The sequence below is a fragment of the Heterocephalus glaber genome, unplaced genomic scaffold, assembly GCF_053883595.1.
Source record: "Heterocephalus glaber isolate CG9 unplaced genomic scaffold, H.glaber_assembly_v1.0 deba00001457, whole genome shotgun sequence".
NCBI classification, from domain to species: domain Eukaryota; kingdom Metazoa; phylum Chordata; class Mammalia; order Rodentia; family Bathyergidae; genus Heterocephalus; species Heterocephalus glaber.
Window position 1 is genome coordinate 38,993,329 of NW_028258305.1, and position 22,381 is coordinate 39,015,709.

Below are 22,381 nucleotides of genomic sequence, written 5' to 3' on the forward strand. Positions count from 1 at the left end.
GTGAGAGTTCTGGACCCTGGGTCGCCACTTATGATGAAGATGGTGTGTCCCATGGTGCAGCGGGAGGTGCACTCAGAGCAGATTAATTTGATCTAGAGAAATAAGGAGCTTCGACTCTTGATCCCCACATTCTGAAGCCAAATTCGTACTTGTTTTGCCTGGCTCTAGCACTTCACCAAACAACGCCCAGGGCCACTTGGGAACCCAGGCCATTCACAGGAAACCAGAGATACCACGCACGCATGCACTGATGCACACACGCACACATGTACGCACGCACACAAATGCCTTTTCCTTCCATGGTACCAGGGCCCAGGGAGAGAAGGGCAGCTTGGGGAGGAGCTCTTCTGCAAACCCAACACCCCTCCCGGGCCACAGGGCACACAGGGAGGGGTCACCTCACCAGTCACTGCTGCTGAGGCCCTGAAGGGCATCCATCAACCCCAGCTCTGGGTTCGAGAAAGGCCGCAATTCCTTGAAGGTTCTGAGGTCCATCTCCTCCTCCTCTGCCTCCCATTCAGGAGACCCCAAAGTGAGCACCGCAGGTAACGAGTTAGCTGCATTCACAGAAAAGGAAAGATACAGCAAGCTCACCCAGGAGGACAGGCAGGCTCCCCTGGAGGCTGCCCTTCCCAACCCTCCCTTCCAGGCCTGGCCTGTGGCGCGGAGCCCGCCCTGCAGGGAGAAGGACCAGGGAGGGCCAGGAAGCCAGTGCCCAGGGCTCACCCCCACGCAGGGACCCAAGGGGACCACCTAACCCTCCACCTTTTGTTGACTTTCGCCATTCCCACCCTTGCCAGCCTGACCATTGCAAACACTAGTGTGTGACACGCTGTCTGATGCCACGTGACAGTGCCCACCGGGCCTGTGACTCACTCCAGTCTTCCCCTCCCTGAGACCCATCCAGCTGCTCGTGAATGACTCTCTACTCTGGTGGCTGTTCTGACCTCGCTCCTACCCAGAGCCTCTGCTCCTGCCCTCCTCCATCCACCGTCCTGTGAGGCGGCCTGAACAGGAAAATGGACAGCTGGCTGGAGGAAGGCAGGGACAGTAAAAGCACCAAGGAGACAATATAGGGTCAAGATAGGGCCACCCTTGCAGGGATTGATATCAGGCAAGAAAGTGATTCAATACCGGGGCCTGTTTTCTAGTCTCTCCTTCCTTGTGGCGCAGACACTAGAAGCCTAAATCCTGAGAAGAGGAAGGAACTGCAGAGGCCCTAAGCACACTGAGGTAGTGGAGACTGGGAGGCTGAGGGACCCACCATCACCCCTAAGATCCTCTAGCACACAGCAAGGAAGGGAGGCCTCCTCCAGACCAGAGCTCCCACTACCACGTTGCCCTTCCTGGCTGGTTGTTCTCAGAGGTCCACCTCCCTGGGGATGACTTTCCCTACACACATTCAGGAGGTCTTGGGCAAATCTAGGTGGAGAGGCAACCCTTTACTTAAAGCCAAGGCACCAAGCCCTCCTTCCCCATGCTCATCTCAGCTCTGCCATTAGCATGTGAAATGGTCCCTTGATCAGTCCTTCATCACCTTCTAGCATCAAGAGGTAACAGCCAACCTCCCATCCTTCCTGGACAACATGACACAAACTACGCTGTCTGGGAGGCTGCCAAAGCACGGGTCTGCTCAGCGGAACACATGTGCTAGCCTCCTACTGCCCATCCTGCCTCCACCTCATCCTCCAGTGGCGCTGAGCATCCACCTAGATGTTCAAACAAATACATGAAAGGCCCCTGCTGGGCCACTCCAGCCTCTAGGCTCTTAGGGATTCTGTTGACTTTATCTATGCCTACCCCTACCCTGACAGCTTCTCATTAATGTCCATACATCTGCCTTGAGGTCCAGGAATTTCCATTCTTGGCACATGTGAAAGAAAGCATTTAGTAGACACAGCAGACCTCCCCTGAAGCCATCTGCTCCCTGAATAAGGCTAGACGTTAGTAGAAAATCAGGAGTACACCCAAGCTCACAGTCCTGAAATTCTATCATTTCCAGCCAGAAGAAAGAGTAGATGTGAGTGCAAACTAGGAAGCAATATAAGGTGATTCTAGACTGTCAGGAGAGAGGAAGAGGAATGAGGGAAGGGTTCAAAGTCAGTGTCCAAGGAGTTCGTAGGAGGAAAGTGCTGGCTTTTCTTCTCAACTCCAACAGCCCAACCTACTCACAGACCTTACTCACCAACACAAACACACACAAGGCAATAACAGACCATGCTGCGCGAGGGTCATCCGCCAAGGTCTCAGTCCTGTGGGCCACCATCACTTTGGGTGACTTTGGCTGACCTTGAGTCTCTGAGTTTCAGTTCTGCTCTTGATAAAGTGAGGGGATTGGGTTGGATGGACCAATATTTCCCAGTATCAATCATTCAGTTACCATTTTCATGATCTTTCTGCCATACTCCTATCTGTAAGTTACTGACTTTGTACTTTAAATCCAACCTCTTTGCAAATCCTGAATAAATTTATTTTAAAGGGATTTTAAGTACCACACTGAACATGGTATTTACAATAAAAGTAAGTATTTAAAACTCCAGCTATAAAATTACAGCCAGCTTCTGACATCTTCAAGCCTGCAGGAAGGTCACTTCGTTAAAAAAGAGAAACACTATTTGACACAATCAAAAAGACAGAATTGAAAAAAGAGATGAGTCCCTATTATGTATAGCACCCAAATTATCCCTGAGTCTACCATCATTGTCTACCACTTCCCATACTAAGGGAAACTCTGGACCAGATCGATTATCGATTATATTCAAATGTGTTTTAGTAACGAAACCTTTTCAAATGAAAGCTCTCAAATACAAAAAACAAAAAAAAAGAAGCAAAATAGAAGCTCCTCTGGTAGATGAAGGACAGAGCCTCCCCTTGTCCCTTGGCACCTCTCCCAGTCTATACCCAGCTCTGGGGAGCCCTGACAGCACAAAGCAATAAGCAGGCATCCAGGGCTTCCCAGAATCCTCTCTTTCTTCCCCTGGTGTTTACAGTTACTTCCTTGGATGCTGCTTGCCAGCGCCTTTGGTTCTGGGACCCTAGTGACTCCTGTAGGACAAGTCACACCAGTGGCACCCCTGCCTAGCCATCCACTAGCCCAGATGTGGTGCCATGGTCTGCAGCCTGGCCCACAGACAATTATGGGTCCCAGAGGCGGCTTCTCTCTCTGCCAAGGTGCCAGCGCCCCCAGCTTTCCCCCTAGTCTAACATGGGCAATGGGCCTAGGCAGAGCGGCCGAGGTCCCCCGGCCGTGAGAGGAGCATCCCAAGGCCACACAGGCAGAGGTCTGGGCCCACCTGACGCGTGGCGGGCAAAGCTGGGCTCCTGCTTGCCGACAGGGATGCTGGGTAGAGAAGACCGGTTGGCCCGCTTCCTCAGGGGGATGCCGCTGCTGTTTCTGCAGGGGCTGCTCAGCCTGCTGGGCATAGACTGCGTCCCACTGCCCCGGAGGGGAAGGAGACCTGTGGAGGCAGAGCAGGGTTAGGACTGGCCGCAGTGTCCCCTGTGGAAATGGGCCTATCGGTGGGCTCAGAGACAGTGCACATGGCTCCCTGGCTGGGCAGAAGGGGCGGGTGTGGGAAGCTGCAGACGGGCCCCTCCTTTGCCAGGCTGCGCACCCAGGAGTGGGCCGAGAAGCTTCCCCTGCCTGAGGGACTCCCGCCCCCTGCCCCCAGTACCTTCCTTCACGAAGGTTCTCCTGGAGCCCAGGCCCTGGGGAGCGAGCGCCCACTCCCTCTCTGGTTCCTTCGCCCTCTGGAGCGACTCCATCTCCTTCATCTGCTTCAGCCGCATCTTCTCCTGGGCAGACCTGGAGATGGTGACTTGGAACTGGCACAAGGTCAAAGCAAACTCCATTAGCCTGGGGGTCCAGCGGCGCTTTCTACACCTTCATTCATTCAATCATCAAAACTGTGAGTGCCTCCCTGTGCCAGTCACTGTTCTGGGAGGACACAAAAAAGATGAAGTCCTGCCCCCCGCCCAAGAGCTGCGTAAGATGAGAAGACAGACAATAAACAGACCAATCTCTAATGTCAGAAAGTGTGTTAAAAGTAAGGGGATAGATGCGATGGTAGCCTTTGCTTTAGATAAAGAAAGCCCAGAGAGAGACTCCTGCAGAGGGGAAATTTAAGTGGAAACATAAATGAAGGGAGAGAGTGAGCCATGTAGTTTCCAAGGAAGAAGTGTTCTTAGCCTAGCGTGTGCAAAGGCCCTGAGGCCAGTGTGCCTGCGTGGGCAGGGACTGTGGCAAGGACACTGGCCAGAGCAATGTGAGTCAGAGCAGGGATAGGACACAAGGTTGGGACGATGAAGTGACTTCCATTTGGGGGTAGTGGCTTCACTGAGGATCATTTCTCATTGCTTTTTATTTGAAATGCTTTGAGCCTCATAGAACGTATGGAAACAGGACCAAGAGCTCCTGTGCCTCCCACAACAGTGTTGTCTTTACAGCCACAAAGTCGCTGGCTTCCATGCCCCAGGGATCAGGCTGGCTGCTGCGAGGTCGAGCAGGAGTAGCAGTCAGAAGACAACTGAACACTCAAGCAAGAGGTGAGGGCCCTGGGACGACAGAGGGTTGGGGACAGCGGACCCATCTTTGCTGATCCTTGAGGTGTGGGGGAGAGAATGGGATCAGGATGGGCTGGGCCTGGGGGCCGCGTGACCAGAAGGCAGGGCTGCCTTTCGCTGCTGATCAGTCAGTGAGCAGGGACATCGGAGACAGGGAGGACTCAGCTGAGTTTTAGGCCAGGCGGGTTTGAAATACAGCGAGGGAGCTGAGTGGAGATGTTGAGCGGCAACTAAGTAAGGGAGTGTGGAGGCCGGGAGAAGGTGTGAGCTGTCAGGGGAGTCCGGGGATCCTCAGCACAGAGCAGGCCCTCGGGGGAGGTGACGAACCAGGGCCCAGAGGATCGACCCCCAGGTCCTCGGCATCTGGAGGAGCCAGCAAGAAAGAGGGGAAGAAGCTGCCTGTCACGGAGGCAGAGAACCTCCATCCCTGCATGGAGAACTCCGGGGGACACACCCCGAGCTGAGTCAGAGCTGCCCCTGGGACAAGGAAGAACTGAGATGTGGCTGTGCCAGGAGTGGTGACCTGGGTGTGGGCAGTGGGGACTCAGTGGGGTGGTAGGGACTCAGCCGGCTGGGGGGCGCTTGGGAGAGACGGGGAGAGATACAGGTGCAATAGCTTTGTTTTGCTTTTGCCACACGCTTAAGATGAAAAAAGCAATATGTGAAGCACGATCCAATCTCAAGGAGCATGTTGTTGGTGCAGGAAAGCACACAGACGCTGGGGTTGGAGCACTGGGTAGACTGAGTCAGAATGACGGGAGGGGTGGGGACCTTCAGAACGGGGCTGCTGTGGAGGGAAATGATTTGTAGCAGGCAGTCGGTGGAATGGCCAAGCGTGAGCTGCCCAGGCGCCACAGGGGATGGAGTCGTTTCGATGCCCGGAATTATCAGGACAGTGGGCCTTCATCATGGTGGTCACAGGGTCCCGCCTCTCACCCAGGACATGCACGGAGCAGGCCTGCTAGGTATTTCACTGGGCTGAACTGTTCTATCTCTGTGTCAAAGAATAAGCCCCGCTGTCCAGTTTTACTAAACTCATCCCAACCAGGGAAGGGAAGGCACCTCCCCAAGGTCACCTTACAAGTGCAAGGAATTCGGGAGCAGGTCCAGCACGGCCCCTGGCCCGTCTGCCTGAGTCAGCTGCCTCTCTGCTGCTATACTGGGGGTTGGTTCAGATTACTCAGCTTGGCTCACTTAAGCCCTCCGTCCTCTCCCTTACATCCTGCTTCCTCCTGGCCCACAAGTGACCTCCTCTGGCCTTCTCCCCGACCTCTGCCCCTCAGCAGCCCTCTGTACCTTTCCCTTCCCCCAGTCTGCGCCCACCTCGCCCTGACCTTGTTTCCTCAGCCCTCAGGCAGACCTGGGGACAGCTCCCAGCCCTCAGCTCTGCAGGCCTCTGCTGTCTCCCATCTGTCTCCCACACTTGCTTCCAATCCACTGGTGGTCCACTTGCGCCTGATTTCCTCCTCCTCTCACCGCTCAGGTACCTTGGTGCCGGATTCCTTCTGGTCTTCTTCTTTCACCAAGGTGTGGTCTTCTTCGGCATGGCTCAAGGAGAAGGCTGTCAGCACGGGAGCAGACTGTGAGGAGGCCAGGGGCTTCTTGGAGGCAGCAGTGGCAGACCCCTCCCTCATGAGTGGGGCCAAAGGTTTGGGCTCTGAGGAGTCAGAAGCAGAGATGGAGTTGAGGACACCCGTGGCTGATGTGCCCGAGTCCTCCAGCCTCCATTCTCCTGACCAACACTTCCGTGAGAGAGCAAGTCAGATTCACTCTACAGAGCGGCTTTGCAAAGGATGCTGGGAGACCGTGTCATCCCCCATTCATTCATTTATTCATTTTTTCCTTCATTCATTCATTCTGCGAGTACGGGGCACCTTACTCTATGATGAGGGCTGGGCAGGAAACAGGGTCAGGAAGAGAAACAAGACGACCATTTTATATCTGTAGAGCAGAGCTGGAAGGGGCCAGAGAACTAACTAATGCTAGTCCAATCCTCTCAGCTCACAGATGGGAAAGCCGAGCCCCTACAACCTTCAGATACCCTTGTGATTGATAAAATACAAATTCACCCCCAAAACTCATCAAATCCATAGAGTATCTTTTTGTCCCTCTGTATATTCCCAATCAGTGGATTTAAAGTATATTTATTATTATGGAGTCAGGGCAGGAATGGGTTCCTTAATTTCCTCCTGGACTCCAGGTTTCAAGCTCACTGTCCTTGAGAGAACCCGCAGAGCAGGGGTCCCCTAGGGTGGCGGCCACCATGTGGGGCTGTCCCCAACTTCAGAGGGCATCTTGAGCCAGGGGCTTCTGTCTGGCGCTCTGCTTACCTGCTCCTCCACCTTCTGCAAAGGGTCCCTCTGCTTGGGGCAGGGAGAAGGGTCAGGGCCAAGGGGAAAAGGACTCAGAAGTGAAGGGCAGGGCAGAGGGCCAAGTGGCCAGCGTGAGGTCTGCAGGAATGCCACAAGGTCTGGAGTCCCCTGGGCTGCGGGTAACTGTGTGCTTGGCGTGTAACACATACTGTACAATGTCACCTCCGGGGGGCAGGCTGGATGGAGGTCAGAGACAGTCCTCTAAGGACTTTGCTATCTTGTAACTCACATCCTTACCTACACCCCCAAGACACCCAGGAAAGCCCGTCTGAGCAGCCTTCCAAGGCCCCCAGTGATGGGGTCTCCTGGCCCAAGGGTAGCTCATGTGTCACCTGGGGTCACCCCACCACAGCCCGCCAGAGAGCAGGGGAGAAGGGGCTGCCACTGCACAGCCCAGCTCCATATCCTGATCCTTCTTGGGGAGCAGCCTGCTGCTGGCTGGACAGTGACACACTTGCGGAGCTGATTAGCAAGGACCTGCCGGGAGCCGGTCACCTCCTGCGGGTCAGCACCGAAGCTGCAGCTGCCGTGATTCCCAGGGCTCAGGCGCTTCCCGGGCCCAGCCTGCAGGGGGAGCTGCGTGGCCTCCTCCCGTCCCTGTCCACAGAACCAGGTCCTCAGGCCCCTACCACAGGCCCCTGGCCCCGCCTGCCTCCTCCCTGCTCTGACCGCCTCCTGCTCCGCCCTTCCTCACCCTCATCCTGGAGCTGGTCTGTTCCCCCGACGGACTCCCTGGGGCCCGCGGACCGAAGGCTTTGTGGGATGTGGTTTAACTGCTCACTCTGTCCAGTGCGAAAACAGAGCACAGGGCCGCAGCGTCGGTGTGCAGTGCCCAGGGCGAGTGCAACAGGGAACAGGGATAATGTGGCCCTGCCCGGGCCTAGCCATCCTTCATCCGTCACACAGGACAGCGTGGTCTCTCCTGTCTTGGCCTGCACAAGCTACGTGAGCCACTGTGTCCCTTGCCTGGCAGAGCTGGTGCCACCGCCACTGCTTCTTTCCTGCCCCCCTGCAACGTGGGGCCGCAGGTGACCTCAGCTTCCCTGTCTGTGAAGTGAGGCTCGCACACGAGCACCCTCGGGTTCCATCCCATAGCCCTGCCCAGGGCAGAAGAGTCAAGAACAAGGGTGGGGCGCTGCTTGCAGAGAATACGTACCTGGAGATTTAGGGGTCTTCTCTCGCAGCCCACTCTCCTGGAGCAGTCTTAAAAGAAAGGGGGGAAGAAGCAGCGTGAGAGGCAGTAGGCAGAGGTGACTGGGGGCTGCCAGGGGCTTCCTGGGCCACAGGCAGCAGGGCAGCAGCTGCACGGAGGAGGGTAAATTGTCCCCGTGCTCAGAGCTCGAGTCCTGTAAACACCCTACCCAGGAGAGCTCAGTGGCCCTGAATATGCCTCCTCCCTCTGCCTTCCTTCACCTTCACGGGAATCAGAAGGGATTGGGCCTTCTGCTGGGACAAAATCGCCATTGTTTGCTCATACTAGGAATTCAAACTTGATCAGCCACAGGAAGGGAAGGTGGGAACATTCCTGACACTAGTTTTGCTTGTCATGTTTTAAAGGGAAAGCACCACTTACTCATTCAGTAGATGTTTACTGAAGAGCTACTATGCGCCAGATGATTGCTGAACTGCTACTATGTGCCAAACACTGTTCAGACACTGGCAATCGAGCATCCAGATGACAGACCGCGATGCTTGCTCTCATGGAGGTTAGAGTCCCAGGGCAGCCAGCTGGGTGGTACCCAATAGGATTTCCCTACTCATCAGGCAAGTTCGTAGGCTTCAGGACCCGCTGGGGCTGTCAGGGTAAGGCTGCTTTTCCTCCCATTCTGAGGGAGGGATTTGGTCTCAGAGGACCTGGCTCTGCTTCTTTCACCTTCTCCTTCCTAGAGACCCCATAGCAGAAGGACTGAAGCCAAGATAGACCCTGCCCATCAAGGTTCCTCAACACGCAGTGTCCTGCCTCCTTCTCCCTTCTGCCATGCTGCTCTTCCCCTCCCCACCGAGCCTAGGCCACACACCATGGTGAGGCAGGTCCCAGGCCGCCATGAGCTGAGCCCCCCCAAGGGCAGCCTCCCCACTGGGCCCAGCTGCAGTCTCCTCCCCTTCCCTGCCTCCCTGTGGGATCCCAGCACCCGTCCGATGCAGGGCTTTGCTCCTCTCTCCGACCCACACTCAGGCCGCCCACCCTCCCTCCCTTGCCTGCCCTTGCACCTGCAGACCCAGCCATGCGCTGCCCTCTTCAGGCGCCTGTGGCTTCTCCCCCCAGTTCCGGCCACAGCCCCATCCCAGCATGCACTGCCACACCACTCTGTGGTGACCAGAATGGCCTTTTGAAAGCAGTTTACATCCCCTCCACACACCTCAGCCCTCTGGGACAGAGCTCATGCCCACCAGCTGAACACGTGGGGCCCTTCAGCCCTGCTCACGCAAAGCCTGTCTCACAAGTGCAGGGGCACACCCCTCGTTCACACCCTGCAGCACCCTAGGCACCTCAGTCTCGCCTCCTTGGGTCTCCCTCCTCCATCTCACAAACTCTCCCTCAACCTTCAAAATTCCCCCAAGAAGTCTTCCCAGCAGGACTCAGAATCATTTCCTGCTGGGCTTCCCAATAGGAGAGGCAGCTTCACTCCCACCTCTCTGGACTTGCACTCAATGAATCTCTCTCTGAAGTGCACTTACTCCATCCCACTCATCTTTGGTTCTGAGTCAGTGCTTAATGGCCCACACAGTAAAAGGGTGGATGGGTGAATGAATGAAGTGGAAGTGGAGTCTCCTTCCCATCCATTTGCTGGAGAGACTCACAGAGCTCATGACAAGAAATCCCAGTGCCAACCCAACAGCATGGGGCAGATATTTATTATGTAACTAATCCATGCCAGAGGCCAGTGTATGATGGGGCACACCTGTTATCCCAGAACATGAGAGGCTGAAACAGGAGGATTACTGTGAGTTTGAGGCCAGCCTGAACTACATAGCAACAGCCTGTCTCAAATAGCAAAAAGCAAAACAAAAAATAATAATATTCCAGGGCCAGGGATTTAGCTCAGGGGTTCTGCCGCATGCCTCGCAAGCGCAAGGACCTGAGTTCGAACCCTGGTACCAAAAAAAAGAAGAAGAATCCATGCCAGGGACAAAGGCATCATGAGAGCCGCAGAAACTTTTGAGATGGGGTCCCTGCGCCACCATGCTCCAAGTTAAAGAACAGAATGAGGTTTAAATGAGACAAAATATGCAAATATGAAAAACACAAAATATATTTACATAGCAAATGCTTGATATTTAAATAAAATAATGAAAGGAGATGGACATGGAACGGTAGAGGTGGCGTGGGTGCAGCAGGGAGTAGAAGAGAGGTGTGGGGCAGCAGAAATGGGAAAGGGCAGCGCCATCTGGGGACACAAGGCTCCCATTCTGCAGACAGCACAGGCACAGAGGGGTGAAGCTCCACAGTGCAGCACAGGAGGAAAAGCTGGAGGAGAGAGCACTCCCCGAAGTCCCGACCAAGGAAAACCATCTTAAAGGCAGCAGAGGTCCATAAAGGCAGGTAAGAGAGCTGTATGGGGGTGGAGGTGGGAACAGGGAGCAAAGGGTGCAGAGGGCAGATTGGGAGTGGTTGGGGAGTAAGAAGGAGCCAGCAGGTGAGAGGAAAGGCCCGTGGGCAAGTCCAGGTGGAGCTTCCCTTTGTTGTCGCTGTTGCAGGAAAGACTTGAGGGGACATGGCAGTCCGCAACAGAAAGCACCGGGAGGAAGAGTCCCAGAGCTGCTGAGAGCTGGAGACCAAGACGCAAGCCCGCACCTTGGTGGAATCCAGAGGGCCCGGGAGGGGCTGGTCCTGGGCCCCTCTGGCCATCACACTTCGCACCCCCCCCCCATGCTCATTTGTATCAGTCATGAGGAACGGGAACTGGAAATACCCAGCTCCTCGGGGGAGACCTCTGGAAAGATGTCAGGGCCAGGGCAGGAGACACAAAGCCACCCAGACCGTGTGACCCTGGAGGCCACACGCACTGATGAGAGCCTCAGGAGAAAATAAGGCAGGCCCTGGAACGCAGTGCAGGAATAGCCAGGCTCAACAATGGGTGAAAGGGGACATGCAGGAGACCCTCTGGAAGACGAAGAGCTAGTACAACATCAGGAAGGCAAGGAAGGAGCAAAGTTCCAGGGCCATCAATGATCCAAAGAGTCAAAAGAAAGTCAAGAGTAATGAGGTGAGAGAAAAAACCAAAGAGTCATTGCTACCACTGATAGTACTGTGCAGAGCGAGGAAGAGGCAAACGTCTGAGCAGGGAAGGACATGTCCGATGGGGGGTGGGCAATGGAGCAGGCCACAGCCTGAGGAGGCTGATGGTGAATCAAGTGGAGAACTCACTTCTGGGAGCAGGCAGTGGACAGGGGACCACACCCCACCAGGACTGCAGAAATGGAGGAACAGGAGTACGGACAGAAGAGAAGACAGACAGGAGGTGAGTGAGGGAGAATTCAGAACACCAGGCTGAAAAAGTGGGGGAGCGGGAAGTCACAGCAGGAACTCAGTTGTGACTGGGGAGGCACGCCCATGGGCTGTGTGCACACACTCACACTCACACGCGCACACACGCCTGCACTCAGACACGTGCAGTATCCACATCGACAGGGCACGCACAGACACGCTCACGCAGGCATTTCTCAGCGCACACGTATACTGCGCACAGGCACACGCTCACAGACACACATGTACTCGCACACCCACTTGCTCTGGTGTCGGTTTACATTGACCACAGGGATGTGTTGCCTGCCTAGGGCATGCTGTCTACCCTGCTGACGAGCCATAAACCAGACTCATTGCAGCGAGAGGATCCCTTACCCCACTGAATCCCTGCCTTTCAGGGTGTGAAGACACCTTAAGCCCAAAGTCCAACACAATAACTGTTATGCTTTTAGTATCCAACAATTAAGAAATTACATAACAACAGAGAGCTCCCATGCATTCAGTTGTACTCCAAAATAATTTGTGTTTCATTATCATCACAGCGACCAGACATGAAGGAAAGACGCTGTAACGTCACACCCAGCCTGCTGGAGCCCACGACCAGAGACTCCCCAGCAACAGTGCCGTGGCCTCCCCCTCTGCCTCCCACTTGCTGTGACCCCAGAGCTGAGCCCCCGCAAGGCACGGAGGGTTGGCCGTGAGGAGCCCCGGTGGGCCCTGGGGGTGGAGGGAGAGAGCACTGCAAGGCTTGGCTGGGGCTCTTACCGTGTGTGGAGGGGCCTTGTTCCTGTGAGGATGTCCTGGCCTGGAGCCGAGGGACTGGGAAGGGGGCCAGGCCTGCGGGGAGAGGTCCCCACGGACACCCCTGCCTTCGGAATCGGGGGGATCACGATGCCTCCCAGGCTCTTCTGCATCTTCTCATCATTGCAGTGCAGGTATTGTGGGGAGATCTGCACCTGGGAGTGGAGGGGTCTGGTCCATGGAAGCCCCCTACTCTGGATGCTCAGCTCCGAGCCCCTCACACAGGCTGGGGCCAAGTGTGAGGGGGTCCCTTTTAGCCACACAGGGACCCCCAGAAAGCTCACTGTCTCCATACCACTCCAGCTGAGAAGCCTGGCAAGCTTTCTTGTTATTATTACTATTTGGGCTTTTTGTTCTTCTCGTTTCAGAAACAGCCTAGAACATCAGAGCCGGAAGGACTCTCAGAAACATCTGGTCCAAACCTCTACTTTTTAATAGATGGGCAAACTCAAACCCAAGGAGGGCCACCCCGCACCGCCCTGAGGGCAGAGCCCAAACTCCGCCTGCCTCAGCGTAGCTTTCTTCCCCTCTGCCACCCTCCCTGAATTAAAAGGAGAGGGCCAGAAGAGAGGAGGATCTTAGCATGTTAAGACAGAAGAAGCCCCGGGGACTGCAGACTCTAGGACAGGGGTCATGCGGGCTTCCGATGCTGGGCGGGGGGCGGGGGGGGGGGCAATGAAATGAGGCCTCTTCCAACGTCACTGTCATCCTGAGAGGGGCATGCAGGACACCTGCAGCGATGCTCAGAGTGCAAGCAGGGGTTTGTAGAGGATGGAAAGACAGAGGACAGCTGCGGGCAAGACCGTGGAACCACCTTACCTCCTGAGCACCAGCTCTCAGCTCCTGGGCCCCCTGCCCGCTCCCGGGGGGGTCCAGGCCCTTCTCCTTGGCTCCACTGGCCTCAGGGGTGGTAGGGATGCTCTGGATGGGGGGCATCGGCCTGGGCACCCTCAGCAGCCTCTGGGAAGTGGTGCGGGGCACGGTGCTCCGCAGAGGGGCTCCGCGGGGGCCTCCCCCGGGATCCAGAGAGGCTGCACCGGGGAGAAGGGATGAGTTAGCCTGAGGGAATGCAGAGTGGCTTGGCCACACCGAGTGAGCGTGATGTTCTGGGGAGGGCAGGCCTGCCCCGACCCCACCCCCAGCAGAGACCAATGGGGCTGAGTGTCCTTGTTCCATCACAGCCACCCATTTACAATTCAGGGGCAGTGTGGGAAGGAAGGGGAACCAAACCAGTTCTCAGTTAGGACTGAGGACAGCAAGTTCGGCCCCAGAAAGAAGCTCGTGTGACTTTGGGCAAGTCACTGTGTCCCTGATGCCACTGGTGAAATGGGCTATTCACAAGGACTCGCTGACCCCCCCTTATAAAATACCAGGCCAGCGCCTGGCCTAGGACGGGTGTCAAGCAATTCCTTCTGTTCCCCTCCCTTTGTAGTTAATGCAGTGCAGCTGCCTGGACACTTCTAACAGCCTGAAAGGCAGATCACCACGCTCCGGCCTTAGGCTAATCCTTTATGCACCCAGCGGGCCCCTCCAGTGCCCCTCCATCCCATCCTGCAGCACCCCCAGGGCAGGTACACAGTGACCAGCGCCAGCCAGGCACTGCGACACCTGCTGACCCTCACAACCCAGGGGCCAAGGGCCCTGACCTTGGGGTGGAGGGAGGGCAGCTGGCAGGGACCAGGGCTCACCTCGCAAAGATGCTGCCATGCCCTCCGAGAGCCTCCTCTTCTTGAGTTTGTCCTTGATCTGGGTGGTGTCTCTGGCCGCGCTGTTGGCCTCTGACTCCAGCAAGCTGACAGACACCCGGGGGAGAAGTCCCAAAGACAGAGCTCCAAGGTCCCTGGGGTGCCCATTCCTGGCCTGCCAGCCCTTCAGAGGGGCACCCACTATGATGCTGCCTGAGTCCCCACATCCACTCGAGAGCTGTGCTGGCTTCTCGTGGCCCCGCAGGACACTTGGCACAGGCTGGTCGGAGGCTGAGGGGGACAGAGATATGAGTCGCCCGGCACATAGGGCGCAGGGTGCTGGCAAACTCATTGGTATTGCTTACTGGGCATGGTCACTCAGAGCCCCTGTCCTTCCTGGGGCCAATTTATACATCCCGCAGTGTCTATGAGGCACCTCGCCTGAGCCAGACCCGTGTCACAGGGCTCGCGGGGAACAGAAGGGGAATCGGTACGTGGTGCTATCACAGTGCAGACGAGAGGCCATAAACCCCCGGGAAGGAGGGCCCATCTGCCCAGACCACAGCCTCCTGCCTCCGGGAAACTCATGCGGGTCCCTCACGCACTGATGCGCCCCAACCACAGACCCAGCAGTTAGTGGCTGGCAACAAGTCGTGCCCACAGGCAGACAGACACGAGTTCACCCAGTTACTCATCCAGCCAGTGCCGAGGTGCCAAGCACTGGTGGTGGAGGAACAGAAGTGAGTCTCAGTCAGTGAGAGACTTTCCGTCTCCCCAACAGTAAGAGGTGCAGTGAGAGGCAAACACGAGATGCCCATGGGTGACAAAAGCCACATGCTCATCACGCTTAGAGAGGAGGGGCTGGTGGGAAAGACTGGCGGGTACCAGTCCAACCTCAGAGGAGCCGCAGACTGCGGAGCAGCAGGGGAAGGCACAGGTGGGGAGCTTGCAGCACCCTGCAGCCCTTCCTGGTGGCCCCTGGGAGCCCTGAGACCCCTGGGCCTGAGCTGCAGATACTGGACTGCAGCTGCCTCACAGCACAAGGAGAGCCGGACTCCGGGCCAGCCACAGGCCTGTGAGGGAGCTGGAACCAGAACCAGAACCCTCCCCACCCAAGTAAGGACGAAGCGCTGTCGAAAGGACAGTCTGCAGCTGGAAGCTGCAGCAGAGGTGGTGGCAAAGCGAGGGAGGGTGGAGTCAAGAAAAGCATCACAGCAGGGCTGTCACACTAGCAGTGCCCATCTCCTGCCGCCCAGTGCCTGGTGCCCTCCCAGGCCCTGAGTTGCAGACCCCACAGAGACCTCCACCGGGCCTTGTCTTCCTGGGGTAATGGGGTTCCCCCAGGTTCCCAGGACAGCCAGCCCCCTATTCCTGGTGTCTCCCCCTGGGCAACCTCATCCCCTGAAGTACAGAGCTGAAAGGACCTGTGGAAAAACCAAAGGCCATTTGCAGCAGGGCCCACAATAAATCAACACCCACACACTGAAGCAGGAGAATCTTTGAGCGCAGGAGTTCCAGGCCAGCCTGGGTAACACAGCGAGACCCCATCTCAAAACAGAACAAAGAAGAACCCCCACTGTAGCGTGACAACACCCTGGGCATCCGTCCCAACCCCTTCATTTCCCCCACGGGGCTGAGGCCCATGCTCCGTCCTGTGGTCAGTGTCCCTGACTGGGCAGCTGCCAGGAGGAGCCTCCCAACCACTGCCAGAGGCCTCAAAGGCCACTTCGCGTGGCCGAGCCACTGGGCCAGGACTGCACATCTCACCTGGGCTGTTAGCTGGCACAGAGGAGCTGATGCTTCCAGGCAGGGGTGCGCAGGGCCCAGCACTGGTCCTAGGGACACTCCCACAGTACACGGCCACCGGAGCCAGACCCTCGGCTGGGGACAGACAAGGAGAACTGCACTTTGGAGTCCCCTAAGGCCTGGACAGGGCACAGTGGAGAACACCATCCACCCCGGAGCACCAAGGGCCTGGCCCAGCGGTGCCTGGCATCTCCACTGGACCCCACATGCCCTGCTTCAGAGAACACCCTATCAGGACCTGATGTCCTGATTGCAGAGCATCCCATGACCTGGCCATGCCCCAGGTTCCTCAGCAGCATTTCCTGCAGATCTCCTGTCTCCCCTCCACCATCCCCAGGCTCCTCTGACGGCCCACTTTGTCCCCTCCAGGCATCCATTACCGCCTGCGCTGGGCAGGGGCTCTGGGCCTCCGTGGCTGACATACAGGCTGGGCAAAGCGGACTCAGCCCTCACGCAGACTCACAGGCCGGCGGAGGAGGCAGCGATGAGTGAGCAATGGCAGTGGGGTCGGGGAGCCCTGGCCAGGGACAGGGGAGGTGACGGGTTCCCCGGGGAGGGGTGCCTGGGCTGAGACCAAGGGGGAAGCCTCCAAGGGCCGGGAAACAGCGCGTCTCGGCTCAGCCGAGGCCTCACTCCTTTAGGGACCCTCTACGCCCTGCATCCCTGCACGCACCACACCTCTGTCACTCTGAGGCCTCGAGGAAATCAGCTAACCGGAGTCTCGGTCCCTACATGCATAAAGCAAAGCAGCTGAACAACGCCGGGTTCAAACAGCATCCTCATTCTGTCCTAGAGTTGTAGATTTTCCTTGAGCCTTCAGCATCTGTCACTTCTCCAGGAAGGCGTAATGCTGGGGAGGCCTGATGTGGTCAGCCACTTTCCTAGCATTGTGTCAGAGCCCAGGGCATCTGTCTGAGCATGCGGCCCTGTCCCCAGGCTGCCCTGCTCTGACTGTCCTACTTCTCTGTTTTCCTTGCTAAGCTCAGCTGATCCCCTTCCTGGGTCCTTCAGGGTTAAACAACTCCGACCTCACAAGCATCCAGTCTACCTGGGGCAAGGCCAATCCCCTCGCTTTCAGAGGAAACTGAGGCTCAGAGGTGGTTCCCCAAGGGCAGAACCAGCACCAGGCCCCCCATCCCCTGCATTGAGTTCTTGCTCCCCACCCAGGCAGCTAAGGAAATAGCTCATCTACCTTTGCCAAAGGCCCAGCCCATACCCCCTGCCCGGCTGCAGGGCAGCATCAGCCCTGAGGAGCCAGCCCACTCTGCCTCAGACTCAGCACAAAGCTGGGGTGAGTCCCAGGACAGTCTGAGCCCCGTGTGCCAGAGCCGCCCAGACAGCCTGCCAAGCAGGAGGCCCAGGGTCCAGGTGGCGAGAGCTGGGCGGTATGAAAAGACACAGCCACGGGGCCTCATCTCCCAGACAGAGAACCCACAGGAGGCTCACTGTCAAGTTGGAGGGAGCAGGCCCCCTAGTGCCCCTTACCTGGGGGGACATCGTCACGGGTGCCCATGCCCTGGAGAGAGAAGGCGCCCACCAGCCTGTCTGGAAGAAGCTGCGATGCCTGGGCCCTGAGCGAGGGCCTTGGAGGTCCAGAGAGTTCTGACCTGTGACATCCAGGGACCTGGGGTACAGATGAGCAACAAACACGTTAACCAGCACCACTCGGAAAGCCCACAGGAGCTAGCACAGTGCTGCAGTGAGGAATCTGCCTCGGGGCCCAAGGACCTCTGTCTTGACACTCTTAGCCACTTAACCTTTCGTGATGAAGAGTGCCAGCGAAACCCACCAGCCTGCCATCCCTTGTCACTTGGAGATGGACACCTTTAGGGGTCTCGGGGAAGGTGGGACTCTGAACACTTTTTTACCAGTTCCTGTTTTCTTCAAAAGCCCTTCACTCCACCAGCTGCTCTGCAAGCTCATGGCGAATGATGAGCTTCTATGCTCATCACTTGAGTGTTTGGCAGGGAATCCCCAGAAACCAGCTGTTACGGTTTAAATGTGAAGTGTCCCCCAAAGATTTATGCACTGAAGCCTTGGTCCCCAGTGCAGGTGAGGCCTAGAGAGGTAATTGGATCAGTGGGCTAATCGGATCCATCGATGAGTTCAGAGCTGAGTGGCTCTCGGGTGGTGGTACCCAGGAGAAAGTGGGTCACTGGGGAGTGTGCCTTTGAAGGTTTTGTTTCCTTCTCAGCCCCTTCTCTTTCTCTTTCTTTCTGTTTCCTGCCTGCCAGGAAGTGAGCAGCTCTCCTCCACCACATCCTTCCACCATGAGGTTCTGTCTCATCTCAGGCTGAAGAACACAGAGTCGGCTCACCATGGACTGAACCCTCTGAAACTGTGAGCCAAAACATGTTTTCGTCCTGTAAGTTGTCTTTTCAGGTCTTTTGTCACAGGAACAAAAGCTGAGTAACACACTGGCTCTCCAGGTTTCTTTTGGGTTGTGTCTGTCTCTATCCTCATGTTCTTGGCCCTCTTACCTTGTTGAACAAGTCACACTTTTGGCCCTCTCAGGCATCTCTGGTACTGCTGCCCAGACTTGACCACTCCAGGCCTCTTCCCACCTTCTCTTAGGCCTTCAGGGTCAGCCATGAGCTCTTGCCCTTGACATGACTCCATTTTCCTGTGACATAGGTCTCTGCGACTTCACACAATTTTATGAATTCTTTGTTGAAATAAGGGTGACGAAATGGGAGGTGGACAGCCAGGGATGATCAATGGTAAAATTAGGGTGAAGCCAGGCCATATCTCCTAATTTCTATGCAGAAAGCAGCTGCCTTGAGCTACCATCTGGGGACAGGTCAGAATACTGTATCAATTCCCTCTTGTTGAGCACCAAATTCCAACTCAGGAACTGAGAAACCTGTCTTTGCCTTGAAAGCCAGCCTGACCCGGCCCCACCTGGCCTCAGAAGACAGAGCAGCACCTAGCAACCCTCCAGCCAAACAGGTTGCACTCAGCCCAGTCCTGGCCCAGGCTCCCCACTTAGCACCTCAAGCCACTTGGGTTATCTGACTGAAGAGAATTGTCCCCAGGTAACCTGCTGTCCGGTGACTACTGGGAAAAAAGGCTTTGGCCACAGCAGCAAAAGCAGCTGTGAAAATCTGTGAGACCCAGTGCTGCTCCCAAGCAAGGTGGCAGAAGATTCTACTCCACAGGAACCAACGCCCAGCCCAACCAGCTGGGCAAGAGGCTCATGGGGTGAGCCAGGCCCAGTAGAAACGTTCCACAGTGAATTAAAGCCAATAAGCTGGAGTCCAGGGCCTTGGGGAAAGTGAGAGGTACAGGTCTCACCTGCCACCCATAGCTCTGACCAGAGCGTACACATCCTATGAAAATTTATGTGAAAAATTATAGGTAGAAAAGCAATATTTAGGGGATGTAGCTCAGCAGCACAGGGCCTGCCTGGCAAGCCTGAGGTCCTGAGTTTGATCCCCTGTAGCGAAAAGCAATATTTAGAGCTGGAGTGTGGCTCAGTACCCCCTCTCTAGGAGACTGAAGGAACAGTTTAGAGTTGCCTACAGATGCGATGTGTAGGATTCCACAGCCATCAGCGCTGCAACGCTACGATGGGCCTTCTGAACAAGCTTCCGCCACCCGCAACTTTCTCCGAGACAGCGCATCAGCAAGCTAAGGCAGCCCCAGTTCCCTAGGGCCTTGGGGACACCATCAGGGCAGAAGGGAGCCTGGACCCACTCCAGTGTTTGCAAAGCACCTCATAAGCAGAGCCCTCTGAGTCCCTGCTAGTGCAACTCTGCCCCTCAGGCCTTAGGGCAGTGGTGGCGAACCTATGGCACGAATGGTGCAGCGGGCTGTTTGTTTGTATCACTGAGAGCTCTGAAAGGTTCGCCATTGCTGCCCTCGGGGGTCTACAGAACAGGACGTTCTAGGAACTGGCCGAGGAGGAGTTGGCCAAGGCTGCTTCTGGACAAGCAAGTACATCCTGTGGGAGGGCCGGGAGTGGCACTGCCCCAGAAAAGCGCTCAGACCAGGGCCTGGTGCCACTCAAGATCCATGTGCCATGTAAAAGGCAGAATCAGGACTGTGCGCAGGGTTTGGGGGTTTAGTGTGGACCCCCGAGACACCCTCCCCAAGGCACAGTTAGTTCATTGAGGCCCCACTTGTGCCTTGCCTTGCTCCAGGCACCAAGATGTCACTGTCCCTGGCCCAGAGAGCTACGCAAGCCTGCAGATCCTGGTGACCCACATTCGCCCTCATCCTCCAGGCCTCGCACTGCCAACTCCTCCACCATTGGACTCAGTTTCTCAGCTTTCAAGCAGAAAGGAAACAAAGCTAAGTCTGGCCTCCAAGAAAAGTCAGCCCCCAAGCCCTGCACGGTGGTGCACACCTGTAATCCCAGCTACTCAAGAGGCTGAGGCAGGAGGATTGCAAAATTGGAGGACAGCCTGGGCAACTTAGCAAGACCTTGTCTCAAAAAAAATATAAAACAAAGGGCTAGGTGTGCAGCTCGGTGGCAGAGGGCTTGCCTAGCACATGTGGGCCCAGGGCTTGAGCACCAGCACTGCGGGAAGGTCGGCCCGGCACAGATGGCAGAGAATCATCACCAAGCGAACAGTGCAGACAGGAAAGCACAGGAAGGGCATGGGGTCGGGGGTCTCCCAGAAGAGGGGACGGAAAGGGCAGGCAGGAGAGCAGGGCAGGGCCTCTGTCCCCACGTGCAGAGCCCCTGTCACCCTCCCAGGGCAGCTGCACTCCTGGCTTCTGCTGCTGCGTCATGGTGCTACCCACATCTCCATGAAAAGACCCCTTAGGGGCTTGGACCACAGTAGCCAGATTTCTCAACAACTCAGTCACTTCGGAGGGAACCATATACTCGGGCCCCGGCCATAGAGAAAGGAAGGAGGGGACCCAGGCTGAGCGGGAAGGTGGCAGAGCGTCCAGTCCCAAAACATGTCACCACTGAAGCACTGTATGGAGAGGCTCCCATCCAGCCCCTTCCAGCCCAAAGCACAGGCACCACTGACTGGCCAACTTGAGCCCTAAAGCATGGCCCCTGGGATCAGATATGGCAGGGTTGGAATCCTGCCTTGGCCCTCTTGGAGTAACCTGAGAAAGTTATTCAGGTGTTCGGAGTTTCAGTGTCTTCATCTGGGAAAAAGAAACCCTAACAGAGGCTTTTGTTAGGATTGAATGAGTGATAGAAATAATAGATGCCCTTGCTGGTGTATAGTAGTTGCTCAATGATGTCAGGCCTGAATCTTCCTCTTCCTTCCCTGGGGAGAAATGGCCTCCACGTACTCTCACCCGCACACTCTCTGCCTTAGAGCTGACCGGCACTTACAGACCCTTAGCCTGGCCGCTGGTAAAGTCACAGAAAATAAACACCTGAACCAAGATTCGCCACAAGTTGTAGGCAGGATCTAGATGAATGGACACATTTCCTGTGTGCTGTGTCCTCTCCCTGAGGGTAAGGAGCAGCTGCCCACCCTCCCTCATCTTCCACACAGGTGCATCCTCACCCACCTCTGCCTCCATGGACCGAGGGGGAAACCTAGATGTCCTCGGGTGGCCTCCTGGCAGCTCCAGCTGCCATTGAAGTCTGCAGTCCGCGCATGGATCCACCACGTGGAAGGTACCAGGATATGAAGGGGATCCTGAAACCCAGCTCCTGAGTGAGGCGCCTGGAGACGCATCACTGAACCCCTGTGAGCCCTAGTTTGCTCATCTGCACAAATAGAGCTAATGCCTACCTCGCTGCGATATTATGTTCAACACCATGGGACAAGAGCACAACGCTGTGTCCAGCCCCCGGCAAGGAGTCCACACACAGTGGCTTTGGTATCATCCCATGGACCGAGCCACAATGGTGGCAAATGGAGGACAGACTTGGGTGGCTGGGGCAGGAGGCTGTGGAGATAGTCCTGGAGAAGGGGCTGGGATCAGATTAAGACCATGGTGGTTGAAACAGAGGGAGGGTCTGTCAGAGCAACATCTGGGAGGCAAGGCAACAGAGCAAAGGGGCTGCGTGGAGGAGGCCAGTTTGCAGGGGTCTACACTCCATCCAAGGTTCTGGTGTCAGGAGCTAGAGTCTAGGGTGACCACGGGAGGTACCAGGCAAGGAGAGACAGGGGCCCCTGCGATGGTTTGTGACTCCCCTGGGTGACCCAGGTGGAACCATCCAGAATGCAGCTGGTCTGAGGCCAGACAGGGAGGACTGAGCTAGACAGCAGGTTTGGAAATCTCCATACAGATAGTGATGGGAACCACAGAGTAGATGCTGCCCCCGAGAAGACTTGGCCACTGGAGAGCACTGAGCACCAGGCAGCAGCCGGGAACAGCAGCACTGGGCAGAGACAAGTGAAGGGAGGCCACAAGGGACACAGCCAGGAGAGGCAGGGAAGCCAGGGGAGAAGAGGAGCTGGAAGTGTCAGCTCACCAAGGAGGCGGAAGTAGGGAAGCCAACTGGATGTGACCCGTTGGGAACTGACTGCCGTGCATATGAGGGCTGAAAGTTGTGTGGCCAAGGAGCAGGTGGGAGGTCAAGAAGTATGACAACTCCTTGGAAATGTGGATGATATGGACAGGAAAAAGGAATGAAGGGCAGATGGAGCTGTGTTGCTTGCTTGTTGGTTGTTTGGTCTCTGCTTTCTTGAAGGAAGTACTAGTGCATATTTATAGGAGGGGGAGAGGGAACCAAGAGAAAAGGAGGGTCCCAGTGGAGCAGA

The 22,381-nt window shown here is 56.4% G+C and overlaps 1 protein-coding gene across 3 annotated transcripts in view; it reads right to left on the reverse strand.

Moving 5' to 3' along the window:
- The window catches only part of Togaram2 (TOG array regulator of axonemal microtubules 2), a 55,703-nt gene that overhangs the window by 28,166 nt on the left and 5,156 nt on the right, over positions 1-22,381 (reverse strand). For 2 of the 3 annotated variants that reach the window (XM_021253662.2, XM_013070156.3), the window contains exons 2-11: positions 17,181-17,319; positions 15,657-15,770; positions 13,893-14,180; positions 13,024-13,235; positions 12,169-12,359; positions 8,092-8,138; positions 6,051-6,220; positions 3,675-3,825; positions 3,294-3,458; positions 404-557 (exon numbers count right to left, since the gene is read on the reverse strand). In XM_021253662.2, coding sequence (XP_021109321.1) covers positions 404-557; positions 3,294-3,458; positions 3,675-3,825; positions 6,051-6,220; positions 8,092-8,138; positions 12,169-12,359; positions 13,024-13,235; positions 13,893-14,180; positions 15,657-15,770; positions 17,181-17,208 — 1,520 coding nt within the window. In that variant the 5' untranslated portion in view covers positions 17,209-17,319. Of the gene's footprint in view, positions 1-403; positions 558-3,293; positions 3,459-3,674; positions 3,826-6,050; positions 6,221-8,091; positions 8,139-12,168; positions 12,360-13,023; positions 13,236-13,892; positions 14,181-15,656; positions 15,771-17,180; positions 17,320-22,381 lie in introns of those variants that run through there. The other variant, XM_021253663.2, reaches the window with a different exon arrangement.